Source organism: Periplaneta americana, chromosome 6 (genome assembly GCF_040183065.1).
Source record: "Periplaneta americana isolate PAMFEO1 chromosome 6, P.americana_PAMFEO1_priV1, whole genome shotgun sequence".
Lineage (NCBI taxonomy): Eukaryota > Metazoa > Arthropoda > Insecta > Blattodea > Blattidae > Periplaneta > Periplaneta americana.
In genome coordinates this window covers 36,098,004-36,112,852 of record NC_091122.1, presented here as the reverse complement: position 1 = coordinate 36,112,852, position 14,849 = coordinate 36,098,004, and the positions used below count along the sequence as shown (strand labels likewise).

The 14,849-nt window shown below is 34.1% G+C and overlaps 1 protein-coding gene across 3 annotated transcripts in view; it reads left to right on the top strand.

The window, feature by feature from the left end:
• Positions 1-14,849, top strand: part of LOC138701208 (rho guanine nucleotide exchange factor 10-like) — a 505,000-nt gene that overhangs the window by 458,306 nt on the left and 31,845 nt on the right. For 2 of the 3 annotated variants that reach the window (XM_069827865.1, XM_069827867.1), the window contains exons 4-6: positions 4,640-4,874; positions 11,071-11,256; positions 12,221-12,517. In XM_069827865.1, coding sequence (XP_069683966.1) covers positions 4,640-4,874; positions 11,071-11,256; positions 12,221-12,517 — 718 coding nt within the window. The remainder of the gene's footprint in view (positions 1-4,639; positions 4,875-11,070; positions 11,257-12,220; positions 12,518-14,849) is intronic. The other variant, XM_069827868.1, reaches the window with a different exon arrangement.

Below are 14,849 nucleotides of genomic sequence, written 5' to 3'. Positions count from 1 at the left end.
TCATTATGAGAAATATTAAGAAAAAATTGTTCCGGGGTATCGATCCCGGGACCCTTCGCTTAGCGCACGAATGCTCTACCGACTGAGCTACCCCAGGAACTACACACGACACCGTCACAATTTTTCCTTTATATCCACATAACTCAAATGGGCTGACAAGACGCCAGAACCTAACTTTGAGTGCACACAAATTCTGTATGACGTAAATTGTGGCTTCCTGTTAGCGTACAAAGGGTCCCGGGATCGATACTCAGCCTCGGAACAATTTTTCCTTGAAATTATTCAAATCTGCTTTACAGGGAGCTACTACCTGAAAGCCAGATTTGCATAACGTAAATTTTATTGATGTGATTTTCACTAAATTGTCATAATTTTATAAAACTAAATGGATTCAACTACAAGCAAGAGCAAAATCTAGACATGTATTTAGAGGGAAAAAGAAAAACATACCACATCAGGCTATCAGAGCAGCTCAGCGAGCATTCACGAGTGCATGATGACCTTGTCTAATACATTGGTTTGTACACTTAGTTTCGTTTTTTATTTTTCTGCTGAAGTCCCCATCAAGTGGCCACTTAGCAAGAAAACTTCCAATTTAATTTATGAACCATTCCTGTTGTGAGCAAGAATTTTTTGTTCTAGTGTTGGTGGCTCAGTCTTTCCCATGTTGTTGTTTATTAGATGAATGAGGACAAAGGACAGTGATGCTCATGAGGGTGGGGATATTTGGCTTAAATGAGGATGTGGTTCTCATGAAAACCCATTTTCAAGTGTCATTTGTGAGTGGACTTGTGTTCTGAATGTGTCTGATTTTGTATGCGATCGTAGCTTAGTGCAAGATCAAAGAAACTGTAATTGAAATGCATTATTTTTTTATCTTAATGAAATTCTAACTGTATCAGGAGTATGTCACATTGTTTAGAAAGTGTTTGATGGTATGTTCTACTTTCTTGTGATATCAATAAGAAAGGTGAGGGTCATCTTCATACATATGCTCGTGTAGTGGTGGCGTCCACATTATGACCTGCTTTAGAAGCTTGCATTTTAACAGCATTTCCAAGAATTTTCTTCTAATCTTGTTTGTGAACAACAAAGGATCTTATCATTGGATAACATTTGTGTTAGCATATTTGTGTCTCCAAATAACAAATACATAATTTCAATATATACTGGTAATGTTATACAACATCAATCTGTAATATTACTGAGACTTTCGAATACTGAAGTTGTCATTTTCTTTTACCTTTTGCATGAAACACAGTTCATATGAATTTCGTGCCAGTAATGAAACATTCAATGAAATCATGAATATGGATTAAATTGAGAACATGATTTGGATTGCTGTATTATTCTGATTTCAGTTAAGGTGAATTTAAAATAATTCAGTAATGACAATATTTTATAAATAAAACATTTCTTGCGGTTTGTATATATGCATTATGCTCGTGATATAGGGTAAAGTTGCCTAATTCCGTGATACGTTTTTTTCACTTAATGTCACAGGATTGAGTATCTTGCTATGAAGTTCACCGATGTTTCAAAAGTAGGCAAAAGATACACTCTTTCGAGAAAGATGTATCACGTTATTAGAGGTATCACGGAAATAGGCAACTTTACCCTAATTGAGGGAGAAAACAGTGATGAATTATTTTGATCTCAATTAAAATGAACTTTGAATAATGCAGTATTGACAATTTTTTTTATAAATAAAACAGTTCTTCCGCTTTGCATATATGTACATTATGTTCTTTATATGAATGAGGGAGGAAGCAATTGTGAATTGTTAAAAAGGTGTATATTAGACTTTTCCCCAGTACTAGTAATGAAAAAGGAAATCACAGCGTTTCGAAAATTGGCTCTATCTTAGTCTTCAGATGAACAAAAAATTAGTGTGTCAGTCTGGCAGATTTAGCTGTTTGTAAACGACCTTACTAATAGAAAATTCTTCTCCAAATTTTTTGTTCACCTGAAGACGAAGATAGAGCCAATCTTTGAAACGTTGTGAGTTATGGAAGAAAAAATCCAATTCACATCTTTCTTAAATAATTATGTTCTGTTTTATTTTCCATTAAATTTCCTTAATCTCTTAGGGCCGTATTCATACACATTTTTAGCGCGGGCTTTCGGTGGATGATCAGTGTTTTTCGTATTCATAAACCAGTGTTAGCGATAGGATATGATTTGAATTCTGTACAAGTAACCAGTGGATAGCCAGGGCTAGCTTAGTACGCTCGTAGCGTGTGCTGCGAAATGTCTATGAATAGCACCCTTAGTATTTATCTTCCCTTTGAATGATAATAGAGTTGCATTCTTTATAATACTATAATCCTAAATTATTTTGTTCATTATTTATTTGTTTGTTTGCTTTTTGTCTATAATAGGGCAAAGCTTCAATTAGAATAGACAGTATACAATTATAGTTACATCCTCAAAATGAAAAAAGAGGTAAATACAGATATAAATACAAGATAAATATAAAAAACAAATGAAAAAAATAAAACAACTACGGTAGATAAATACAGATGTAAATATAAAATGTAAAACTTAAAATTAGAATGTAACAAACAGATAGGCTTACCAATATTATTTTAATTTTCAATATTTTAATTTAAAAAGTGTATGTATTTAATATAAGAAATGCTGAAATTTAGATACCATATTTTGCGTAATTGAATTTAGAACACAGTGTGAATTTTTATAGGATAAGGTGTTTGGTTTTCTGTAGCATAATTAAATTTTATATTCGAGTGTTAAGCTGGATTTGTGACAACATTTCGCTGTTATCCAATATACCACAGCCTATAATTATACAATAAAAGTTGCTCAGCAAGTAATCCGTGACTGGCAAGAGACATTAAATTAAATTCAGTAAGTAGACTGTTGTCTGAAATTTTGTTTTGTAAGGCTGAATAATATACTTTTTTAAATGAAGGTATTGGTATCTTGAAAATCGTTTTTGAATTTTTTTTTTAATTTCATTATTGTGTGATTCACAAATGAGAGACAAAATTACTGAGGTACATTATTCCAATTTAGCACTACGTGACAATTAAGTGTCAAAGTCGAAATGTTATGTAAATTTTTTGAGTTCCCAATAATAAACCCCATATTTTTAAAGTATTAATTGTTATATTAAATATGCTTATGAAAAGTCAAATTATGATTAATAGTTAGGAGTACACATAGATCTTTTACACAATACATTCGTTCTAATGGTTCATAATTCATTGCATAATTATGAGACAAAGGTACTGTTTCTGTAAATCATATAATAACATTTTAATGTAAACATTTAATCCATTATTTAAAATCCATTGATAAACACTCTTAATATCAATTTGTAGAAATTCTAAATCATAAATATTTTGTTCAATTTAAAAATTGTTACATCATCCATCACCATAAAGTAAACATTTTTAATATTTAATTACTTTAGGCAGATCGTTAATATAAATTATGAGTAATAGTGGACCAAGATTTGAACCTTGAGGTACTTCGTAAATACTCCCTCTGTTCCAAAATATGGTATAGAAAGATATGATTAATTCTGTTCCAAAATATGGTATACATTTGTTAAAGTTTCAATACATCTTGTAGGTATTTATTTATTTGATAAATTAACGTAATAATATAAAAAATAGGTACATGTCATTCTATGTGATGTAAAATTAATTAAATTAAAAAAAAAACATTGTTTAGAGAGAGGCCAATTAACATAAAAACTGCAATAATTTACAACCCGTTTTTGTACGACTGTTGGAGCCTTAGATGTTCTATTTAAATTGACTGGGTTGTTGTTACATTTTCTGCAACAGGGACACCACAGCAGGTGCCCATTTGATTTCTGTTCATAATGAACTATTTAAATATTATAGTTTGATACACTACAGAAGATTAGAAACATTCACAACTGTACTGTCTGATAGTCCCTTCACTATTGAACAGAATACCACACCGCGAAACATTTCGTGCGCGCATGCGCAATAATCAAATTTGTTTTGTTTGTTACTAAAGCCTGTGTGATGAATCTTGTCTCACTGTGAAAAGAGAGAGAAAGGAGATTATTTCTTACTTCGTCTATGTTGTTATGGCGATGAGGGGAGTGGAGCGGTGCCGTCCATCTATCCAGTGGCGGAAGGGACTAGTTGATACATTCTGTAGCACAAAATAAAATAACAAAATATCTATCTTCGTACTGTGTAGTTCCGTCACTGAGCTTGTCTTTCAAGAAACTGAGTTCCGGTAGCCTATACAATAACAAGGTTTTGAAAGGAATCCTGAAAATTTACAACCCTCTTATAATCTCCACTCTCATTTGAAGAGACTTGGTTTTATTGCTACTGAGACAAGATAAACCAAAACAGGTACATACCATATTTTGGAAGGGAGGGCGTATATGACTTACAATGATGAATGATAATATTTAACATATTGCTGTATATGTCTTAAAATTTAACATTTGTTTTGAAAATCCATAATTATTTAATTTGGACATTGTGGTTAATTTCGTCGAAGCTTTATTATAATTCCGGTACAATTTGTCAGTCTTGGCAGCCTTTAAATAAAGGAAGTTTTTAATAATAAATGGTTCAATTATAACGGACGTGTCAGAAATCTTAACACAATCACTCTGTTCTAGAAGTAATGGCCAACTGAAGACGACTCTTCACAAAGCCCGCACCCTGTGTGACAAGTGGAGAGGCGGAGGGAGGCAACCCTCAGACCCCAATTGCACGCCACAGGCTGGAGGAGACCCTGCAGGTCAGGGTCGCCTGTCACGCTGGTTCTCGATCCGTCGCGGCTCTGCTAATCAGTATGACGTCGACAACACAGAGAGGTCGGCCGGCAGTGGGAAGATGCCCCTTCTGCCCGAGGTGAGTTACAAGATGCCACTCATAGAGCTTTGAGTGCAGTCCGTAATGATGTTATTGTTTACTTGTTTGTTGACACTGATATAAATAAGTTGGTATAAGTCGAGGGAAGTCATTTTATACTCCTCAATTTGAATTTTAATGTAGAAGACAAAAAGGAACTCTCTTTTCTAACCGCATTCCAATTTCTTCTTCTTCTTCTTTTTTAACAAAACAGAGTGGATATGAAAGTTTCATTAATCAAAACTAGACTTGAAAAAGCGTGCCGAAAATACTATGGAAGAATATATACAAATACAGTCAACTCTGGATATAGTGAACTCGGTTGTAGTGAACATTCGGCTATAGTGATCCTAAATCGTTGGTCCCGACCCGCATACATTAAAGAGTACATTAGTATATTCGTTTATAGTGAATCCACACTTCGGTTATAGTGAACCTAAAAGCTAGAATTTCCAAGAAAATGCTGTAATTTTAAAATGGTCGAAATGGTAATTTATGATAACTCTTTCTCGTATAAGCTTCCAAGAATATGTTTAGAACAAAATTTCAAACCTGCTACTCCCTAAGTGCATTGAAAGACAAAGAAAGTATTTGTTCACCTTCCTGGACAGCTTGAAACATGTTTAAGAGAATAGTGTACCCAGTGAAAGATAAAGGAAGGATTAATTCTGACCTCTTTAAATACTGTAGTAGAAGAATAGGAATAGAAAGTGTTTTCTTTTGTAAAGGGGAGTAGAGTAATGGCCAAAGGTTAAGTATAAGAAGGATTGGTGTATAATGAGTCTTAATCCTACCTGTAAAAGTGAATCCAAGAAAATTCCAAGACCAAGTATACAGTATTTGTGTTATTTAGTTATATTATTTTTCATTCTCTCAATTGAAGTTTTGTATACTTATTTATTTTTCATTTATTGCCACAAACATTAATACTGTATGTAGAACAACTTCAGCAATATAAAAACAGACACTTCGGTTTTAGTGAATCTTGGATATAGTGAACGAAATATGCTGGTCCGCAGAGGTTCACTATAACCGGAGTTGACTGTAGTACAATTTTTTTTTCAAGAGCAGATATATGAACATATACAGGGTGAACCGTTACATAGGGGGTTATTCTTTGAGATAGTGTAATCAAATTTTGCTCATTTTTGCTTCCTTTTCGAGCTAAAAATTGTTATACTCGTATATGAAACATTTTATAGCATATTTTGAGAAAGCCGTTGATTTAATTCCCAATATGCTCAGTCGGGGGGAAAAGGCTAATTGGGATTTCCCGGTCTCTGATCACGTCAAAAACCCTAATAGAACTGATATTTAACCCTTGCGGTGAATTTAGGTAAAGTCCAGATGGCCTAATTAGTCAAATCCACTCTCCTCACCTCCACGCTGGGCCCGCTGGGATCTTTGAAGATGTGAAAGAGAGAGTGGTGTGCAGAAAGCAACAGGAAACTACCGCACTTAACCTTTCCCAAGAAAAAACTGCGAAACTGATCAGAAAGAGGAAAAGAAATTGGCTGAGTCACTGGTTGAGAAGAAACTGCCTTCTGAAGGATGCACTGGAAGGAATGGTGAATGGGAGAAGAGTTCGGGGCAGAAGAAGATATCAGATGATAGACGACATTAGATATATTGATCATATGAGGAGACAAAGAAGAAGACAGAAAATAGGAAAAACTGTAGAAAGCTGGGTTTGCAGTGAAAGACCTGCCCTTGGGCAGAACACTATGAATGAATGAATATACTCAGTCAGTTTAAGAGTATAGTGTATTATGATGATAAATGATTGAAAGAATTTTAGTTTTGTCCTTTAAATGTGCAGAAATTTGATCCAAAAAATGTAACTTTTCGTTCTGCAAAGAAATTTTACAATGTTGGATTTGTTTCGATCAAATTTCAGCAAATTTAAATGACAAAACAAATTCTTTCAATCATTTATTATCCTAATACACTGTTCTCAGCCACCAGCGTGTCTCAGTCAGCTGAAACGCTTGCTTTTTTATCTGGTGTTGAGCTCAGGTGTGGGGTTTGATTCCCACTAATACTGATTACCTTGAGTTTTTTCCGAGATTTTCTCAACCATAAGGCAAATGTCAGGTAATCTATAGTGAATCCTCAGCTTCATCTCACCAAATACCATCTCGCTATTACCGATCTCATCGATGCTAAATAACAGAATAGTTGATACAGGAGTTAAATAACCAACTAAAAAAAAAAAATCCCTGCTTTCTTAAACGGACTGAGCATATTGGGAATTAAATCAATGACTTCCCCAAAACACGCTATGAAACGTTTCATATAAAACAATTTTTATCTCGAAAAGGAATAAAAAACGAGCAAAACTTTTTGTTTGAAATATCTCAAAGAACAATCCTCTGAAATTAATGGTATTTCTCACGATTCATTCTGTATATCGAATAATTCTTCTTAGTTCATCTTTGTAGTGTATTTGTAGCTTAACATTGGTATAAAGGTGAAATTCTCGCCATGAAAGTGCATGAAGGGCAGGACGATATGGCCCTTGTGCTATTTTAACTTCGACATTGGAAGGAGTTGTTAGCTGGCTCTGTCTTAGTCCTATTATTAGCTAGGCAGTATAGTAGAAATAGGAGCTGGAACAAAGGAAACTGCCACTATCTTTGGTATTTACATTCATGGACTTCACTACCTTATTTACTCTCAGACGCATTTCACAGGAAGATCAATGGCCCTCAAGCCGTAGTTAAAAGTGAAAATGCATTGCCTTCACGTAGTTTTTAACTTGCATCTTTCCAATCTGTAATCCCTCTTCCAATAGGTTTGGAAGTAAATCCTGAAAAGACAAAGTATATGATTATGTCTCGTGACGGGAATATTGTGCGAAATGGCAATATAAAAATTGGAAATTTATCTTTCGAAGAGGTGGAGAAGTTCAAATATTTTGGAGCAACAGTAACAAATATAAATGATACTCGGGAGGAAATTAAACACAGAATAAATATGGGAAATGCCTGTTATTATTCGGTTGAGAAGCTTTTATCATCCAGTCTGCTGTCAAACAATCTGAAAGTTAGAATTTATAAAACAATTATATTACCGGTTGTTCTTCATGGTTGTGAAACTTGGACTCTCACGTTGAGAGAGGAACATAGGTTAAGGGTCTTTGAGAATAAGGTTCTCAGGAAAATATTTGGGACTAAGAGGGATGAAGTTACAGGAGAATGGAGAAAGTTACACAACACAGAACTGCACGCATTGTATTCTTCACCTGACATAATTAGGAACATTAAATCCAGACGTTTGAGATGGGCAGGGCATGTAGCACGTATGGGCGAATCCAGAAATGCATATAGAGTGTTAGTTGGGAGACCGGAGGGAAAAAGACCTTTAGGGAGGCCGAGACATGGATGGGAAGATAATATTAAAATGGATTTGAGGGAGGTGGGATATCATGATAGAGAATGGATTAATCTTGCTCAGGATAGGGACCAATGGCGGGCTTATGTGAGGGCGGCAATGAACCTCCGGGTTCCTTAAAAGCCAGTAAGTAAGTAAGTAATCCCTCTTCCAACTGAGCATACTCAGCTTAAAATAAATAATATTGTTAAGGATATGAAATAGATGTCAATGTGTATTGTTTACAATGTAGTATCAGGCTTGACAATGCAATAAATGGTAAAGATTACAAGTTAGAGATTACATCTTTGTCACGGAGCCACCCATAAGGGGGAACTGACATCGCTCTAGTATGAGGGAGCCATGACGCCAGGAGTGTCAAGCCCAATTTTTTTTAGATATTTTTCAGGAAAAGCAAGACACAAATTTTCACAAAACTTTTTTTACTTGAAGGAAGAATTCTGTTAAATCACATATTATTGAAACATTATTTTTTCATCAAATTTTAAAAAGTTAGGTACTACTGAAGGGTTAAGACCTAAATAGCCTACATCTCAAGAACTTCTATAGATTATAATGTTTCGTTAAGATACTACCGTACAATAATGTTTCAGTTAAGTTACTACTGTACAATAATTAATTAGATTACACTACACTGACTTACTACAGTGTTCCGCAACCGATGTGCCGCGGCGCACTGGTGTGCCTCCACAAGGTGGAAGGTGTGACGTGAACTTTAACCAATTATTCTAAGACACTATTAAAATTAATTAAAATTACATTAAAATTAAATTCCTCTCTCTGCTGACACAATCATTATGGGTCTTTTGAGATGTTCCTAACTATATGGCTCCTTACTGATAGTAATAAAGTGTTGATGGACTTAATTAAAGAACATTTAGTAATCTTGCAGTCAGGGACGTCGCTAGGAGGGTGCGAAAGGGTGCGCAAGCACCCCATAAAAAAATCGGAGCACCCCTTTCCGCACCCCAAAGGGCAATTTATTAAAAAAAATACTAGGCATAAGTTATTTTGAATAACAAAAACAACAATTCTTTGCTGTGAAAAAACTACGTCCCTTAATGTATCGTTATGGATATGATGAACAATAATAATAATAATAATAATAATAATAATAATAATAATAATAATAATAATAATAATAATGATGATGATGATTTATTTAACCTGGCAGAGTTAAGGCCATACGGCCTTCTCTAACACTTAACCAGGAGTAAAACTGCGTTACACAAAACACTACAAATTTACAAAGTACACTACAATTTTACACACAAACCTAATAATAACAATAATAATAATAATAATAATAATAATAATAATAATAATAATGATGATGATGATTTATTTAACCTGGCAGAGTTAAGGCCATACGGCCTTCTCTAACACTTAACCAGGAGTAAAACTGCGTTACACAAAACACTACAAATTTACAAAGTACACTACAATTTTACACACAAACCTAATAATAACAATAATAATAATAATAATAATAATAATAATAATAATAATAATAATAAACAGATGTATAGTATGCGCGCAAGTGCATGAGAGACCATTTTGAATTTTTTATGTACCACATTTTTACAACTCGCACCCCATCCGCACCCCCCTTGCCCTGATCCTGGCGACATCACTGCTTGCAGCAGAAGTTCTAGAATTATTGTGGATAGAGTGTTCAAGATTTCGACTGAGTTCGTGATCCATTTATTGTGGATTCGAAACATCTCCCGAATAATATACTCGTACAAGAGGAATTGGCAGATTTAAAAGCAGACAGAATATTAAAATTAAAACTTCTCGTAGTGCCTTGAGACATTTCGGTTGTCAATAAGGAGGGCTACCCGGCTATCTCTGAGATGGCAGTTAATATGTTATTGCCATTTTCAACTACATATATGTGTGAACTGGGCTTCTCGACTTTAACTTAAATTAAAACATCAAATAGGGAGAGATTCAAGTCCATCGATAAGAAATGAGGCTTGCACTGTCAACGATTCAGCCACGAATCAGCCACCTTTGTGCAGCTAAGCAGTCCCAAGTATTACATTGAAGATATGAGGAAGGTTATTTTCTTTAATATTTGTAATAGAAAGGTTTATTTTTCAGAGTGAATTAAAGTTCATAAATTGTTAATAAATGCAAGAGTCTATTTCTATTTTATAATAATAATAATAATAATAATAATAATAATAATAATAATAATAATAATAATAAAAAATTTGATTACATTACGTAGCCTAATTATATTAAGAGAGTCATATCATATGTTTTTGAGGGGATTAACATTTTGGTGTGCCGTGTTGAGCCTAGGCCCGTCTAGGGTGTGCCGTGAGTAGAAAAAGATTGCGGTACACTATATATATGCAGGCATACTTCAGTGAAAATATTACTATATTCAAGAAAAATTAATATGATTACATTCTTTATAGCTGTTAATGTTACGTCGGGGGAGAGGGAAGGAGAAAATCGCCATGCGAAATTTGAGCAAACAATACTTGTTTATATTCTGGAATCTCTGGAACTTACAACTCAGACCTTCTAATCGTGCTTAAATAATAATATAATTAAATTGTACATTCTGAATATATACTAAGTGATAATTTTGAGTTACTGGTATATTTGTGTAATTATTTGTTTGTGTATAGTATTTTGTCATGTTGGTTTCCAGGTGTGTTTACCTCTCTTACTCTCCCATATTCATAATAATTTCAATTTTAGAGCAAAAAAAGGTATTTTACAGTGTTCTCCGAAGTGTTAATAATAGCGATTATCATTAAGATGTGTGTTAATTCTTTTCTTGTAGGTGGAGGAGGAATCAGCCACAAGCTTTGCGAACTTCTCCTGTGCATTCCAGCGACGACAGTTGCCTCCCACCCTACCTGCTCCTCCCGCTGGACTCACCTCTCAGCAGCTCAAGAGACGACTTATTGTGGCCGCCATAGTTCATAGCGAGAATTCTTATGTAGCTACTCTGCAAAGACTTGTAAATGTACGTACTTGTGTGAAGTCACTTTTATTTCTTATTGTTTGAACACTTGAAAATGACCTTAAGAATATTGCATATTTTGTACCTACTTAATAGATGGTTGTATATGATAGTAGCCTATCTGAATACTTAAAATAATTTAATTTCTTCTGACAGTTTAATTTATATAATAATGTGTTCTTTTCTGCAGATTATTAAAAACGTCAAAAAAATAAACATACCTATTAAGATCATGAGAGGCACTATATTAAGAATGAATACTTTGTTCTCTATGATATACAGTGAAACCTCTCATTTACGGACATCGAAGGGACGTAACAATCTGTCCACATCTGGAAGGTGTCCTTTATTGAGAGGGAGGCTCCCCAATCTAACAGTAAATTTATAATGTGCATTATGTATACCTTCACGCTTTAAATTAAATGTATTACTGTAGTTTAATTCTAAATACAGTATACTACAGTAAATTCTTTGCAACTTTGAACTACAGTAGATAAGACGGAAAAAGTGAAATACAGTACTGTGCCATGCAGTTTTATTCTAGGTCTACAGTTATGCAGTACTGTAATTTACAGTTTTCAACTTAACCTTTACGTTCAGGTGCCATGTCTCTCAAAACAGTGGTAGCGTATGAAACCCTTGTTATCGTCTTTCATGTTTTAAGGAATTTCTGTACAGTTCTCAAAACTAAATTTTCCATTCTTGTAACACATTAGGTCTTGAAAACCAAGTTCTGTCCTCAGTCAGTAGGTAAAGCAAGCTTTAGGACTGTGAAACAGCTGTCCGTGTCTGTATCTGAAAGTGTCCGTAAACGAGAGTTAAATTTATCATTATTTCTATAATATTTCATTTGGGACATAAAAATCTGTCCGTATTTGAGGAGTGTCCGTAAGGAGAGGTTTCACTGTATCTACAATATTAATTTTTTACATAATATTTTGATATACATTATATGTTCTTGTTGAAGGATTACAAAAAGCCCTTGGAAGAAAGTAGTCCACCCATCCTTAGCAGCTCGAAGATATCAACATTGTTTCATCGTTTACCAGAGATATTGCAGTGTCATACATTGTTCCGTATTGCTTTGGCCGAGAGCATTCGTAACTGGGACCGTGATGAGAAGATAGGCGATGTCTTTGTGGCCAGCTTCTCTAAAGCAATTGTCCTTGACATCTACAGTGGGTTCATCAATAACTTCTCCGTAGCCATGGATCTAGCAAAGATGGAGGCCAAACGCAAGTCAGCACTAGCCGATTTCCTTAAGGTATTTTGATTAGTTTTTAACTCCGAGTGAGTTATATTAAACGAATTTTCAAATTTTTCGACCTCATGTTATTTTCTGTTAAAAGCCGAATATGGTAAAAGTTAACACACTATATGCAAGGCTTGTGTGCTTGCGTCATATTGTTTCTTGTTTTTTATTTCTGATTTTGAATCCTTGTTTCTAAGTAATGTGTCCTTCAATAACCATAATGTAGAACACGTAGGAAGAGCAAGCTTATACTTACCATCAATTATTATTTCAATGTTACTTAAATTACCATAAAGGTTATTTTTCATTAGCAGTACAGTATTACATTCGTAATTGTATGTATGGTTTACATCTTTTCTGTCTGCCTCCAATTCTTTACTTTCAGTTTAACTGCCCATTATGTCTAGCTCCTTTCCATTTTGATTACATAATTAACTCTCATTTAATCGATAGACTGAAATTTTTTATTTTGACATTTAGTATCTCAAGTATGGTAGGCTAGTCTCTCTAGGTTGTCTATTACTTCTTTCTAAGCCGAAGCACTGAAAACTGGAATAGTACTTAGTTAATAAATGTTACTTCCATTCAAAACGTTTAACACTAACACATTTGATTCATTGTTTTTGTCTGCAGAAATTATAACGATTAATCTATGTACCGTATTATGTATACTTCTCCAATTTATTTCTTGTTTTATTATTAAGCATGAAGAAGTAACTAACCTGTGGAGTAACGGTTAGAGCGTCTAGCCGCGAAACCAGGTGGCCCGGGTTCGATTCCCGGTCGGGGCAAGTTACCTGGTTGAGGTTTTTTCCGGGGTTTTCCCTCAACCCAATATGAGCAAATGCTGGGTAACTTTCGGTGTTGGACCCCGGACCCATTTCACCAGCATTATCACCTTCATCTCATTCAGACGCTAAATAACCTAAGCTGTTGATAAAGCGTCGTAAAATAACCTAATAAAATAAAAAGAAGTAACTGTATCTGTTACACAGACCCATGTTTTCTCTTGATTGATTATTGAGCAAGAAACAATATTACTAATCTATTATACAGCTCTATATCATCTCTTGAATAAAGTAATTTGTGATAATTTTGAGATATTTTTACCAACAGGTCTTCTTCTTCTTCTTCTTCTTCTTCTTCTCTTCTTGGAGTAGGAGAGTCTCCTGTTCCGTCCTCAACTTTCCACCTTGTTCTTGGCCGACCAATATCTCTTCTTCCTTGTGGTTTATAATCCAACACCTGTTTCGGTATTCGTTCCTTATCCATTCTTCTTAAATGATTCGACCAACGAATTCTATATTCCTTTATTTTATCTATAATTGGGAGCAGGTGTAGTTCATTCCTTATGTCATCATTTCTATATCTATCCAATCTTGTACATCCTTTTACTCCTCTGAGAAATTTCATTTCCGCTGACTGGATTCTATTAATATAATTTTTCTTCAAGGTCCATGCTTCACATCCATATAAGAGAGATGGTATAGCCATTGTCTTATAAAATTTTATTTGCGTTTCTTTCCTTGTTTTCTTCTTTAAATTCTTGGCAATTGTGCCACATATAGCCTGGAAGCGTTGTGTTTTAATATTCACATCCTTATCATAATCATAAGTAATATCGCAACCTAGGTATTTAAAATGGCTCACCTGTTCTATAACAGTATTATTTATTATTATTTTACTTCTAACTGGATGTTTTCCTCTGAAAGCCATTACTTTTGTCTTTTGTATTGATATTTTTAGATTATATTCTCCACATATTGTATTTAATTTGTGTATGCCCTTTTGCAAGTTATCTTCACTATCCTGGATAATTATCTGATCGTCTGCAAATAAAAGGGTATTTAAAATGTTTTGTCGATTTAACGAAATCCCGTCATTTGTACATTTCTTCCATTCTCTAAGAATGTCGTCTATGTATATATTAAAAAGACTTGGTGATAGACTACATCCTTGTATGACACCTTTATTAATCATAAATTCTTCCGATAATTTTCCTTTTATTGATATTCTGTTCATTGTTTTGGCGTAAATCGATTTTATAACTTGTATTAAGTGCAGTGGAATGCCTCTTCTTTCCATGATTTTCCATAATGTCTTGCGATGTAGTGTATCAAAGGTCTTTTGAAGACAATTCACTTAACATCTCATCATAAATTTAAAATGATGGCTAGAGAATTATGCTCATATCAATCAGTAAATTAAAACTATTGAAGGACTAATTGAATAAATATATATTAATTTAAAAAATGCAATAAAAATACGTATTTCATCTAAAAGGAAGCTGATAATGAGGTCATGTTGAAACCTCTCCAAACCTGCTTTATATTGTTAAGCTCCA